General features: G+C 36.5%; 3 protein-coding genes across 3 annotated transcripts in view; 2 read left to right on the top strand and 1 right to left on the bottom strand.

Annotated features, from left to right (window-relative positions):
* The window catches only part of LOC133175429 (protein unc-93 homolog A-like), a 243,937-nt gene that overhangs the window by 108,197 nt on the left and 120,493 nt on the right, over positions 1 to 15,247 (top strand). The gene's annotated exons all lie outside the window — the stretch shown is intronic.
* LOC133175465 (uncharacterized) lies at positions 3,287 to 7,097 on the bottom strand. The gene is made up of 4 exons (XM_061310566.1): positions 6,885 to 7,097; positions 5,081 to 5,857; positions 4,257 to 4,986; positions 3,287 to 4,144 (listed from the first exon to the last, which is right to left on the bottom strand). Exons 2-4 carry the CDS (start codon positions 5,850 to 5,852, stop codon positions 3,445 to 3,447), a joined length of 2,202 nt encoding a protein of 733 aa, XP_061166550.1. The 5' UTR covers positions 5,853 to 5,857; positions 6,885 to 7,097; the 3' UTR covers positions 3,287 to 3,444.
* Positions 7,583 to 11,586, top strand: LOC133175464 (uncharacterized). The gene is made up of 4 exons (XM_061310565.1): positions 7,583 to 7,689; positions 9,019 to 9,802; positions 9,938 to 10,661; positions 10,753 to 11,586. The coding sequence occupies exons 2-4, from the start codon at positions 9,031 to 9,033 to the stop codon at positions 11,471 to 11,473; spliced, it is 2,217 nt and encodes a 738-aa protein (XP_061166549.1). The 5' UTR covers positions 7,583 to 7,689; positions 9,019 to 9,030; the 3' UTR covers positions 11,474 to 11,586.

Genomic DNA, 15,247 nt, shown 5'->3' with positions numbered 1-15,247 from the left:
AAGGGCGGAAAATTCAAGTGCCATGGGAAGGACTTACAGAGGGACAGACAGGCAGACAGTTGAGGAAAGAACCGTTTTTACCAGTAGGGGACTAGTTTTTAGCTTAACGAATCTTGCACAGATGTTACATGGAAAGAAAAGATACAAGACATGCTTAGGATACTGCTTGAAATACATTTTCTGAATGAGTGAGAGCATCAGATCAGTTATTCCTCTCATCAGCTGGATTTATACGCGCAACTATTCAATAAAGGAGAGCAATAATTGATTTGATGCGCTTATCAATTGAATCGAAGATAGGCCTATCAATACAGTGGCGGAAAATTTACTCGCAAAGAATCAACTTAGAGATTGTCTTAAAAAAGATTTTTTCCGTTCTTTCATTAAAAGAAAGTATCGTTCATTCCATTATTAGTAATAAAAAATGAATTGATGATGTCCTTGATTATTAAAAGATATCTTCAATTATCGACTCTGAGATTAATGTTAATTAGAGTTTATGTTAGACCGGCGCTGTACATGCTGTATACATGTATATGTCAACATGGGAACAGCTCTGATAACATACATTTTTGCCGTATATCCAATCTTTTCCTTTGATCTTGTGTACTGTCTTGTACATACATACACCATTTATACCAGTAAATAAAATAAAATAAACGGTGCAATTAAAAAATTAAACATGATCACAAGCTGTAGCGATTTTCCTGTGTGTTTATAACCTTGTAGTGAATTGACGGTTGAATTAGCTGTACTGATTTGCACGTGTGTGTTCAATAAGTGTAAAAATGTAGTGAGATTCATGTCGAATTTCAATATACTTAAAGTAAAAGATATAAAAAATTCCTATAGATACAGAGAAATCCTAAGGTTAACCTCGGTATATTCTGGTCTTACTTTCTCTTTTTCAAGCCTCTAAATCGGTGAAGCGAGATGAAGGTAAAATTTCAAATGTAGTCAGTTGGCTGGATTTACAAACAAGGGTGTGTGTGTGTGTGTGTTTTGGGGTGGGTGGGTGGGGGATTTTCAAACTTGTATCAAGAAATATAATGTAGATCATTCACATGAAGCAATAAGATGTGTTAATTTATGATTTCAATTTGTTGGGGAGGTAAATGTAAGTTAGGTGAGCTTTGTGACCCATAGGTCTCCTGATGTTATATGTAATCTACATTGTAGTCTCTGTTTCTTGGTGCATCAGAATATTGTAATCTTGTAGAGTATCTTACTGTACATTCTATAGCAAATCTGTGTTTTTCATTGCAACACTGGTGGAGCTTTCATTTTATTGTATTCAATGTAAGTGAAAGGGTCAACCTTTTCAATGTTGAAAGCAAAAAAGGTTGATCATCGTAAAAACAGTCTTCTCGGGCAAATTTTTTTGTAGGAAATTACCAGCTAATTCAAGATTTATTGACATGTTTTTATATATTCTATGGTGCTAATAAACCAGTGAATGAAAATATCTTCATTAATTTTGTACTCTCCATGAAGTCGTAATGAAAGGGAGTGTTCATTATCAATATATCCAATACTCTCCATGAAGAAGTCATTGATAAAAGGGAGTGTTCATTATCAATATATCCTGTACTCTCCATGAAGAGGTCGAAATGAAAGGGAGTGTTCATTATCAATATATCCAGTACTCTCCATGAAGAGGTTGAAATGAAAGGGAGTGTTCATTATCAATATATCCTGTACTCTCCATGAAGAGGTCAAAATGAAAGGGAGTGTTCATTATCAATATATCCAGTACTCTCCATGAAAAGGTCAAAATGAAAGGGAGTGTTCATTATCAATATATCCAGTACTATCCATGAAGAGGTCGAAATGAAAGGGGGTGTTCATTATCAATATATCCAGTACTCTCCATGAAGAGGTTGAAATGAAAGGGAGTGTTCATTATCAATATATCCAGTAATCAGGGGCAGGGGAGAGTGCATGACTTGACTGAACAAACTTGAATCTACACTAAGTGAAGATGCTTCAATATGATTACTGTAAATCACTTTTATTCGCAAGAACTTTATTTTCGCGTAATTGCGCGGGACAGTGTGCTCGCGAAAATTTCATTCTCACATATATTAGTATTCCTAAAGATTATATAGAGCAATAACAACAATTTATGAATATTCTGTCTCGCTAATAAAGAGTCAATGTTTATCTCTCGAAAATAAGGTGTCGCAAAAAATTAAGTGATCTACAGTAATCATGGCTTTAAAAGATTTTTACAGATTTTTTCCTATGTGTTCCTCTTTAAAAGTTTGATCTTCTATTGTGGCCCCGCCCTACCCTCCGGGGGCCATAATATTAACAAACTTAAATGTACACTAACTTAAAATGCTTCCTTATCCAAATTATGGCTTTGCTACTCTTGAGGAGAAGATTTTCACTACGTATTTCTATGTAAAACTTTGATCGCCTATTGTACCTCTGGGGGTCATGATTTGAAAAAAAAATTGAATTGAAACTTCCTGTGGGTGCTTCCATATAAACACATGTATAACTTATCACGGATTTATTATCTTGAGGAGATTTTTAAAGATTCTTCTCATATATTCCTATGTAAAACTTTAATTGCCCATCGTGGCCCACCCTACCCCCTGGCGGTCATTATTTTAACAAACTTGAATCTACACTACCTGAGGATGCTTCCAGTTTATAAATATGACTTATCATGGGTTTGCTGTTCATGAAAAGATTTTGAAAGATTTTCTCCTACATCTTTGGGTGTCTAACTTTGATCTCCTGTTGTGTCTCCACCCTCCCCCCGTGGGTCATGATTCAAAGAGACTTCAATCTACACTACCTGAGGATGCTTCTATATTTTATGACTTACCCTGGCTTTGCTGGTCATGAGAAGATTTTTAGAGATATTTCCTATATATTCCTGTGTATAATTTTGTCCTTCTCTTGTTGCCTCGCCCTACGCCTAGGGGACATGGTTTGAACAAACTTGAATTTACACTTTGTAATGAAGCTTTCACACAAGTTTAATTTTTTCTGGACCAGGGGTTCTTGAGAAGATTTTTAAAAGATGACTTAAAATTTACATCAATTCTTAATTTTCTCCAATTGAAAGAGACGTGGACCTTCATTTGTACAAAAACTTGAATTTTCTTTATCCAAGGATGCTTTGCCGCAAGTTTGGTTGATATTAGTCCGATGGTTCTCGAGAAGAAAATAGAATTATTTTAAGTTTACGACGACGACAACGACAGACAACGGACAAATGATCAGAAAAGTTCACTTGAGAATTTGGTTAAGGTAGGCTAAAAGGCTCTGAAAAATTTGGCTTGGATTTATTTGATAAAAATAACAAATGCATTGATCGGACAAATATATATTAGACAAACTCGCTCCAATGCGGTTCTGAACAATTTATCTTATCAATAAATTCACAAATTAGAAGCAACACACGTTGACTCTTGCTGAAGTTAAGGATCATCCATATGAGGTTTTGGAATGTTCAGTTTTGCATGCTGTTTTGTGACCCAACTTCCACGCGCTCTTCTGACACGCTACGGAGCAGTACCAAGCTTTCATACATTTACCACATCCGGGAAACTTCTTTCCCTCCGGTGCCTTTTTACCACATTTGGTGCATACATCGGGATCATCGCCTTCTACCTGACATCTAGGGCACCTGCACCAGAAGTTGAACGACTTGTAAAGCCACGCCCTACGGAGTTTGCGAGGCATGGCCGTGTCTATGTAAGTAGTGAATATCTCCTCCCCCTTCTGGATATCCCTCTTTGATCTGACGGTTACGCCCCCTTTTCCGTGAACTAGTCCGTCGGATACCTCGACATTATTGAGACAAGAATGGTTAAGGCATGCGTGTAATGGAAACATCCCACAAACGTTTGATGGGGTAGGTTTGTCTTTTAAGTATTTCAAGAGCCTGATGGTACGGTCTTCATCCTCTTCGGCTTTACCAAGCTCATCCAAGAATTTGTGGTACGGTGTCCAGGGCGATGAGAAGACCTGCAAGTTGCAAACAGCTTGAAAATAACGGCCTTTGAATTCAGAATCCGTAATGTCGTAGCTAACGCCATCTCCACAATCGGCGAAGATTTCTCTGAACAAATCTTTCATGACAGTCTGATCTTTTTCCACAGAGATATTGCCATAGGCTATGAATCTGAAACGAAAAATGTCATATTTTGTGAATGAATCTGTTTCTTTCATTCAAATTTTAGAGTTGCAACAATGTTATAACGCTTAAATAAAGGTTTAATGAAAAACTGTCTTACTTTCGATAAGGACCTTTTGCATACGCCCATTGTTCTTTGGTTGGAATGATGTCTCCACTTTCTCGAGCCATGGACTTTGCTGTTGTAGCAATTGTTGCCCATATCCTAGCAAGGATCAGTGGGCTGAAGTGCCCAACCCAGACCTCTACAAAGTTGCCAGCTTCATCTGCTTCTTTACCGAAGTTTTCCGATATTTTGTGGAGTCTGGCTGTAGCTTTCGATCTGGAAGGACATATGAGTTCGTGATATGTATTCCATGCCTGTGTTTTGCATTCGTTACTGCAATATTTTACCGTTTGGCAATTCTTGCAATAAATTGGTTTTGTGTTAGGCCAGTATTTTAAAACAAGTTCCCGAAGATCGCTGTCCATGGTAGAAAAAGTCTCCTTAAAATATTCTTGTGGTGAGAGCAGTGACTGGGCGCAGTGATCACATGACTGAATATTCGTTTTGTAATGGACAGTGTCGAACACCTTTCCAAGAACGATGGGTGCGTCAGAAAAGACGATTTCACCCGCTGGTATATCCTCTGTGGCGTATATAGCTCTCCCATATTCTGTAAAGTCCACTCTGATGGGGAAATCGCTTGTCAATGGGCCATACAGTCGTTTGACTCTACATTTCTGGAAAAGAATTTTTGGTTCGTTGTCTTTTCCTGATGTCGCTTGCGTTGCTTTTCTAAACCAGAATTCAGCAAGCACTAACAAATCGAACTTCATCAAAATTTTGCCTGAAATCATAAAGGGACATTTTCAGATATAGACTTTTTTTTAATATTTAGAGACGAGATTCAATTAAAGTGACGATTATTTTTTTATCTTTACCTCCTAGTTTCCACGTGTCTGGTGTTCGCTTTATTTTTGGAATAAGCCAAAGGTCTTCAAATGTTGCTGTCAGTTCCTCCAAATTGTTGCTTGCCTCAGCACGGAGTCTTCTCACAACATGGTTGTTAGGGTCCAACTCGAGGGCCACAGTGAAGCACTGCTGTGCCTCCTTCCACTTTCTCTGTAACATACAATTGTGGCCCGCCATCGCGGCACTTGCTACTTTCTGTTGAATGACGTCATCAAATGGTTTCTGATCGAATGATTCGGTTTTGATTTGAAACTTCTTCTCCAGAATTTCAACTTCCATCTGAAATAAGTCCACATCCCCGGGATACGGATCCTGTCCGCAGAAGTCCACAGCATTATAGCCCTTCTCCTCGTATGCGGCGGCCTTCGATTCCACATCTTTGATGATTATTTTCTGTAGCTCTTTCAGATCTTCAATGATCTCCTTGTGTTTAGGTACAATTTTCAGTCCCGCTGTGTAACAATAATAAGCTTCTTCGTATTTTTCTAATTTTGTTGCTGCTCTCCCACCTGTTATGAACGCTTTGATGTGATTGGTTGTGTCCAGTGACATCAGACATTTGACGTCATCTAGACACATTTGAAAATTTGAAAGATTAAAATGACACTGTGCTCTGATTGCGAGATACTCTGTATTTTGGTGATCTTTTCCGAGCAGGTTGTTGTACGAAGATATGGCATCCTCAAAGTTCCCGGACGTGTACTTCTGGAAAGCAATCCGAGCTTCGTCTGTTGTCTCCATGTTTTCTAAAACCATTAAAAACAAGTTATTTTGTTTGTTTTTTACTTCTTTTTGCTTTTTTTCTTTTGATTTTTTGTTTTGTTTTGTTTATTTGTTGGCTTTGTTTTGTTTGTTTATTTTTATTTGTTTGTTTATTTTATTTTATTTTGTTATTTTTGTTGCTCAGTTGTTTTTGGTTGGTTGATTTGAATTAGTAGTATGGTTTTCTGTCCAAGTCCCAAATACTAATAACCTTCGTTCTGGGATGGATTTAACTAAATAAAAACTCTACGGAAATTTTTTTAAGATACATATATAATTTTGTAAAACAGCCGTAAGCAGCAATTTTTATAAGTATTTTTTTAAAACTTGTTTCTTGATTTATTCAATTGATTGATTTTATTCTGCATTTCTTCAAAAGTACACTGATAATTAGCAATAACTTAATTATCAGATATATTATTAAACTGATAATTCTACAAGGACACTCCATCACCTACTGAGCTTGTTTACGTTATGTTCTATAGTAATGTTGACTCTAAGTGGTACTAATAATCCAAGAACAAAGCAGCAGTGTGCCAAATATATTGCGCGATGTCTTACACGTGTGTGAAAGAGTTTCTCTGTCAATTGCACATGCGAGCTGGATCGTAATTAATTGTGTCTAAAGCTGTTAATTTATAAAGCATTTATAAACATGAAAAATACTGCTGATTTTTTTAAAATGGGAAAACATATATACATATATACACTCTCATTGTATATAAAATAATGGTGCTCCGAAATATTCAATCCAGGCATAAATTTTATGATTAAAGTCTTTTTTCCTCTCTTTTTCTGGCTGCAATTAAATTAAAAAAAAACTGAATTATTTTCAGTTTTTGCTATTTCAGCTGCAAATATTAATATTTATGATCTGCACAAATTCCGACAGGAAAACATAATTTATAATGAATATAACATGAAGGTCGGAAAAGGTGAAAGCAAGTTTACACAGAGGACAAAAATATTTATAAATTCCAGAATTTTTTTTTCTAAAAACTTTTAGATTACCTGAGTGGTGTCCAATAGAGTGTCCTTGGAAAATGAATGGAATTCCTGGTCAGTGAATGTGCGCGTGTCCTGTGCCAGATGCACGTGTAAGAGTGTGAACTGACTGCCAGTAAATAGTGAATGTCTAATTTTGGAACAGAGAAACTCTCCATCTCGCGTACAATATTCCACGGCATGTGTTTAATTATTCTGCTGTCTGATCAATCGTGCCCCCTGCTGGTAGATAACATAAAAATTAGACGTCATCAAAATGTTTTTTGTAGTTCCACCCCCTGGTGTAATCTTTGAATCTATTGGAAAAAAGATGCTAAACTCGCGGTTTCTTCTCTTTTTTTTTATTAGAAAGAACTGTCATGAGACACAATAAACTGAAATGAAATTGTAAGTTATTTTTTATAATTTTCAAAATATATAGTATAGAAAGTTAATATAAAGTTCTCTGACGTATAAATTACTTTTAAACATATTTTAATCAAATAATTTTCAAGAAATAAATTTATCACTTTTCCCCCTCTCTTTTCTTGTTAAGATGCAGTTGCAAAATGTTAATAAATGTATGAAAAGTATATTATAAAAATTCTGCGCAAAAATAGTTCATCGATCTAATTAATGACAGACCGTATCTTGTCTGTGCCGTACTCCGATTATGGCATGTTACTCCGAGTCTGAAGCACGACGGGGGCTCGCGCTCGCCTATACCAGATGTTTCTACAGCTGACGAGAAGCTTCTGTCGGGCAATAAATAGTATCTGCAATCCAGACAGGGGTATTTCTCCAGGATCGTTCAATAACTTGACAGACTCAGGTATTTATAGACGATAATCTCCATTTTTTTTTTACTAAAGTTTGCGAGTTTACTCAATGATGTGAGTGTATGAGTTTGGGTGTTTTCAGAACTCACTAGGAATTTCTGATTCGTTTACTGTTCAGAGAATTCATCTTTCCTTAATCATGTTTACTGCTGAGAGCTGGTTCAGAGAGTGTTTGTGTTATCAGGATTCAGAATATTCAGATACAAATACATGTACAAATAGTTCACAAGAATTTGGGGGGGGGGGGTATCATTGTTATAATTGGGCCACGTTTTGAATTGTATATAATATAGTACATGTATATCCGTTTAGACCTCCTGCTGGGTTAAAAAGATCAGTCTCTACAAACTGCAAACTGTATACACCGTGTATAACTGCCAATCTATTTAACCATCTTTGAGTTCTCATCAATAGCTTATTCTGAATGTAGTGAGTATATAAGTGAACATGCAGAGGTGGATCTAGATTCTTTTACTTGAAACATGTGAAAGGAGAGGAAAGTTCATACACATGCTCATCGTCGGATACCCACGGGCGATCTCGTCTTTTACTCATCACCGTGGGTATCCGACGATGACACGTGCAAAATTTGCGTTCAAAGCTCTAATAAGCAGTCTGCAAATCTATTTTTCACAGAATAATTATAAGATCTGTTGAAATGACATGAAGTTTCCGTTATAAATGTATTTACCAAATTGGGTATACTCTTTTGTTCAAAACTCCTAAATAGTGTTTTCATGGGATGGATTTTATAAACTAGTTATACTAAACGGTAAATGGGAGACCGCATTGTTATAAGTGTATTCAACTTTAAGGATATATGCGACGTACCTTACCTGCTGATAATTTTCCAAGATATTTTTAATTTAAGATTATAGTGCGATCAGATATTCGTAGACAGAAAATCAGCATGCATTACCAGTGGTTTTGAAAAGATATCAATTGATGAAAATTCTTGTAAAATTCAATATATATATATATATATATATATATATATATATATATATATATATATATATATATATATATATATATATATATATATATATATAGAAAAATTACTAAACATATATTCTAGATGTTTTGTTTATCCAAACTTGTTTTAGAAGAAGTGTACAGCACCATATATAGACATTAAAATGTAGTAAACAGGTCATATAAGTATTGGAACTCTTCAACTCCAGGGAAAAAGACAATAAAGTTCAAACTATACGTTGCGTATGTCCTTAACAGAAAAGTGTATTTCATGACAAATGTTTCACAATAATGACAACAAATCTAAGGATTTGAAAGACATATATGTTCTCTTCACTATTTTACAGAATCTTGCAAACATGGCAGAAGATAATCTAGAGCAAAGTGCGAACGAGGACTTCGAAGCAGGAAAATATAACGCAGCGGCTGAAAAGTACTCGGCTTTAATCGCTGGAAATCCGGGGTGTTCCGAGTACTATCTGAAGAGGGGACAATGTTACCTTAACTGTAAAAAGTTTAAAGAGGCGTTCAAAGACGCACAACAGGCTCTGAGTGCAGGAGATAATAGCATAGAACTGACCTTGTTAGGAGGAAAAGCTGCCACCAAACAACAGTTGTTTCAGGACGCGTACAATTTTTACAAAATCGGAGTGGACATAGACAACACGAATCCAGATTTGTCGGAGGGACTGAGGGACCTCCAGCAGGCCATACTGGACGAATATGAGTTGGAGGGAGGAGATGATGAGGATAAAGGGTACTCTGCGGTGGACTTCTGCTCTCAAGACCCATACCCTGGGGATGACAAACTCCTACAGAAAGAACAAGAGATACTGGACGCCAAATACAACATCCATGACACCGTTCCGTGGAAAGACTACAAAGATGGTGGAGAATTTAAAAATCAAGCCTCAGAGTCCGCCATAGCGGCACACAGTTTGATGGTGGCCGGAAAAGTGGAGGAAGCCGTCCAAAAGTTCACATTCGCCATAGAAACGGAACCCAACAACGCCATACTGAGACGCCTGCGGTCCGAGGCTTACTATCTTATTGATGACAAGATCAATGCACTGCGAGACTTGTGGGTAATCCCGAAAAATCAAAGGAGAGTGGAAGTCTGGCGTCTAGGAGGTAAGATATGAACGATCTAAGCACTGCATGCCGGTATATATAAACTATACATTTTTGGTTCTTTAGACCTGTATTTATGATATACTGCTAAATATACTCACATTTCCTCATTTTAGTTGTGTTTATATTTTGTAGGTCAGATCTTACACGACCTCAATTTACCTATTCATGCTGAACTTTGGTTCAAGAATGCTACACGGCTTACAGATGGAAAAGACGAGGGTGTCAAAGTCCTGTTCCAGCGGACTCGTATCCAGAGGTTATACGCTCCAATCTGCAAAGGCTTACCCATCAATGTGGAGTTTTCAGATTTTGGTAAATGTGTTGTTGCTGCGAAACCCATTAAGGAAGGAGATGAGTTGTTCAAAGAAAAACCTTTGATAATGGGACAGATTATGGACAAAGACAATAATTTCACGCTCTCTTGTGACAACTGTGCTGCTTCAATTCTCACAGCAGAGGACTATTTTGGAAGTAACTTGAAAACTATGGATCAGGACTTGAAGGAGTTGATTGAGGAATGTTGGCCAAGAATTCCCTCTGTCACTTGCGATAAGTGCAAGAAGGTCAGGTACTGTAGCGACGAGTGCCGGCAGCAGGCATGGGTCACTCAACATGAACTCATCTGTCCTGCTAGAAACGAAGCCTCGAAAAAGCTTCATGAAATAGGACAAAATCTTGGTCATGGCGTCGCTCAGGATGGCGTTTGGAAAGATTTGTGGGATGCTCGATTCAGTCCATTGTTTTTGGCAAGAATCTGGTCCAGCATCATATCAGCAGCCAAACACATGATGAAAGAAAGCGGTGATACCAAGCCAACCGCAGAACAATGGGCAAAGGCGAGGAGTCCCTTTAGAAAGTAAGTTAATTATCACAAAGTGAAACAGGAAGTGATTCTAAATAAAGTATGTATAAGAGTATTTATCATTGAGAACTCTTCTGATTTGTAGATTCATGGCCTTTGGTCACTCCTCGGCAGCGGAGAGCATGCCCACAATCCTGAACCTAATGCGCGAAATCTTCAAAGACTGTGGCGACGGCGTTGAATACAAGATCACAGAAGGTGAATTCAATGGTCGATACTTTCAAGCCTCGTGCAATCTTCAAACATTTTCTTCTCCGATTACACCATACCACCAGTTCATGACGCAAGTGTCCAAACTGAACCCAGAAGACACCAGAGGGGTTAAAATACTAAAGTATCTAGATGTGGCGCCACGTCTCAATTCTTACTGTGGTCTGTTCCAATTACAGTCCTGTCTCAACCACTCCTGTACAAATAACGTAGAAGTAAGCGATGCTGAGATTGAAGGTTATGGCGGGGTCAAGGTCACCGCCAAGTCTGACGTCAAGGAAGGTGACGAGCTTTTCACCACATATATTGATACCAGCATGCCGAGAAAATTACGACGAGCTTGGCTCTTTCGGTCATTCAATTTTTGGTGCCACTGTCGGCGCTGTGAATTTGAAGGAGATGGACCAGAGACGTGCACCGAATGTAAAAAGAAGGCGGACAAGAACACGCCATTTCCCGCCTGCGGACAGTGTCACAGGGCGTGGTATTGCTCCATCCCCTGTCAGAAGTCGGCATGGCGGAGGGGACATAAAAAGATATGCAGAAAAACACATTCAAATTCAGCAGTAGTACCTAAAGAAGAATCAGCTGAATGACTTTGAGAAGCACAAAATTGATATATACCGGTACATTGTAAATGATCACGATACATTTCGACTTGAATGGAAATTATTTGGTCAAAATCTTCAAATAAATTGTACACACATTTTTTAAAGTATTTGATAGACAGTTGACAAGCAAGAAAAAAATGCCCATAACTGAAAAAACCTATGTTGTGGGGGTAGAGACCGGGGTTTATGAGCATGCAACACTTCCTTGAGTTTTTTTTTTTCCAATGCTTGATTGTCCTTACTCGTGACTCTACCGATTTAAAAGAGGTCGTTTTTTCCGGGGGTCAAATTATCTTGGTAGCTTAAGAAAGAACTTTTTTCGGACAGTTCTAGCTAAGTTAATATCAGATACTTTTCCCTACTATTAACTCGTGTGAACAAGATATGAATTTTTCTTGTCCTATTAGTTCATACTACGATTTTATTGCAGTTTGCGACATCAAACAATATCAAATGTGCATTGAAAAACGGCAAGTTTTATACGACACTCTCGTTCAAAACAAAATTTTTATGAGAAATCTTTCAAAATAATCTCTTTGATTCAGTTGTTTCTTGTTTTGTTTTGTGTTTTTTGATTAAGTAGAAGTTTCATATTGTAAAATTAGTAAAAATTTACGTTGACATAGTTGTACGCTTATATATAGCTGAACTATTATTAGATCAGGTCGACATGGAAGTAAAAAAAAAGGTGAAAATAACTGTCATGTTCTAAATTTTGAATTTATCGGGTGTGAGTAAATTAATACAAAATTTAGAACATGACAACATGTTCTAGAATTTGTATTTACTCCCACTCGGTAAATTCAAAATTTAGAACATGACATAACGAACTTGATCAATCCGAATCAGGTCGACATTGCGAGTGATCATGGACATCTGGAAACACGTGAGATTGGATCAGGTGCCCAAGCCCGTAGCGCGGGGGGGGGGGGACCTTTCTGAGTATAGAATTTTGCTATTATAGTAAATTTGTCTTTAGATGCCCCCCCCCCTTTACTGCTGTATGGTCGAGCACTGGTAAATTCCAGGATTTGGACGGTATTTATTTTTATTCTTTCGCTTGATTGTCAGATTATTCTGCCCCCCCCCCCCCCACACACACACACTTTTGAAACCGCTGTTACGGGCCTAGTGCTTAAGAGGAGTAAGCATACCATGTCGATTTGTCACACCTGTCCTGAGCCCTCACTCACTGTTGTACAGGTAGACGGAGTAATTCGTAATCAAAATGGTATAAAAAATAATGGCCCAACAAGTGGTACAAAATATGTCGATTAGTCAAAATACGATTTGTATTTGCGAACAAGGTCATGAGAACAAACGGAGAATTTGCGAAATGCTGTCTTTAAGGTAGTCCGATCCTCAGGTTCTGAAAATCAGCTTTTAAGGACATTGGCAAGGTTCCTGGTTATTGTATAGAATTTTTCAAGAACTTTTGAGTAGGTTTAAATGTACTAAATAGGCTATATTCTGGATCGTTTTACCTACCAATCCAGCATTCTTTTTAGATTTTGTCAAATTAGTGTTTTTACAATTCTTAATGCATTTCCTATGTAAAATGTTGATAAAAGGGACCTACATAATTTTTCACCATAATATTTCTTCAAAACACATTTATTTCATACAGTTTTTGTATTATATACATTATTGTAACTTCATTTCCTATGACTTCTAGATATATTGGTTGAAAATGTATATATAGAAACAAGACATGGATATACCGGCACCGATCATCATTTTTGAGTTGCGTCCCTTAACAGCTAAAATTGGTCAAGAGACTGGTTAATTGTTTTTATCATGTAATTGACTGAATTGATTGAAACACATTGTCATAAAAATATTGGCATGGATTTATTTTTAACTTTTATTCGTAATTATTAAATGCTGATTCCTTCACACGACCTAAGAACTGTTCTCAGTCGGCATGGTCGACCTACCTGTCAGCATATGTCACATCTTTGCCCTTCCCAGCATACTGAGCATAACTATGGTAAATGACGACCTGTTTGCTCTTTGTCCCTGAATACAATGTACAACAAAGCCATTACTACTTTTCTTTCTTGCTGTATAGATGATTCTACCCGTTGAAGGAAGTACACGTGCTTTTGTTTACCTCTATAGCATACGCTTTATTGGTTTTCACCGCTTAGAGAATTCTACACGGGAGATCACTCTCAATCACTATTTTACAAGTGAAAAAACCCATGTATTAAACTCTTTTTCTCCGGAAAGCCCTGACTTGCCAATGTCCTTAAGTAATTGGAAATGCTCACTAAAATGTCTCTGATTTCACATAGTAATGTGAATTTACCCATGGAATTTCTTCAAAGTTTATCATTATAGTTAATCATATTATATAGGGAAAATTATCAAATCTCAAGTATAATTTCAAGAAATGCGAATAAAAACACCAGCTATGTATTTTCTAATTGAAAATTGATCAACAAATATAATTTAGGATAGAAAAATATAGGTATCCAGGCATTTGGAGAAAATTGCATCTATTTTATCCTATACAGTATTTTCGTTCTTCCTTTTACTTCTATTGTCATATAATACATAGTGTAAAAAGCTTGTGCTATCATTGCTAGACATCACATATCACATCAAATTTCATATCATACTAATGAGCAGTGGTATCTTATGCTAGAATAAAGGAAATTCGATTTCTCTAAAAATGAATTCATTTTTCTCTTTTATGAAATGTCAACTTTTTACAAGACCGTTTCTAAGACTTCAAAGATCCTTGAATCATATAAAGATGCATAAAATGAAAATTGTTGCACGAAAAGATCTCAATTTCAAGCCTTATTTTGAGACTTTTTAAATAAAATAATAAATCTAAGATTTATCCTTTCTGGCTGAGGAACGGATATCCTTAAAACGAGATTGTAGAATTTCCTGTAACATCAACTTATTTGTAAGTAGCCTACCTTGAAAGAATTTATCGTACTCGGAACACGTTCTTGCGTAATGAATCAGTTATGAGATAGGACTCATTTCAATAACCTGATTCTTTTTGCCTTCATTCCAATCGGCGTTGAGCAGTACCGATGGCCATTGATCAAAAGATGATAAAATAGAAGGAAGGATAACTCAGAATCTAGAAACACTTCAAAGAAAATTAATGCATAATAAAACCATATGCATGCAGGTGATTGTGAAGACAATAACGGAAAATTAAGTTGAAGTCACGGCATATAGTTTAAACTGTAAGAATACCAGTTGTAGTCAATAAAACATCCAAATATGAAACAAATGTGATAGGCTCTGTTGTGTCTTTCATCGAAATCACTAGGATATATTATATACAAGAATAGATATGGGTTACCCCATATCCAAGATATTCGACTTTTAATTTATTCGAATTTTCATTGTGCTCAGATGATTTCTAATTAAAAAAAAAAACCCACTGATTTACTGATAAAACGTCAGAGATACTCAAGCTGTAGAAAGTCAACTATACAATGGCCATAAATAACCTAAAATGACATAATATTTAGGCTACTGAGTTTCAACATCTTTTGTTGAATAAAATATGCATGTACTAAGGAAACTGCATGTACATACATGTATATAACGTTACATGCGATTAGTGACTTTTATTATCACAACGTTGCAGATGCCTACAGAAATAGTTTTAATTTCACATAGAACATAGACTAAATATAATTAACCGTATAATTTTAAAAATGTATTTAACAGCTCACTCATTTTCAGGAATATTTAACCCAAATAGCATGTTACAGGTTCAAAGTG

The sequence above is a fragment of the Saccostrea echinata genome, unplaced genomic scaffold (genome assembly GCF_033153115.1).
Source record: "Saccostrea echinata isolate AGI-Se365-2 ecotype Australia unplaced genomic scaffold, CSIRO_AGI_Sech_v1 ptg000062l, whole genome shotgun sequence".
NCBI lineage: Eukaryota > Metazoa > Mollusca > Bivalvia > Ostreida > Ostreidae > Saccostrea > Saccostrea echinata.
This window is presented reverse-complemented; position numbering and strand designations above follow the sequence as displayed.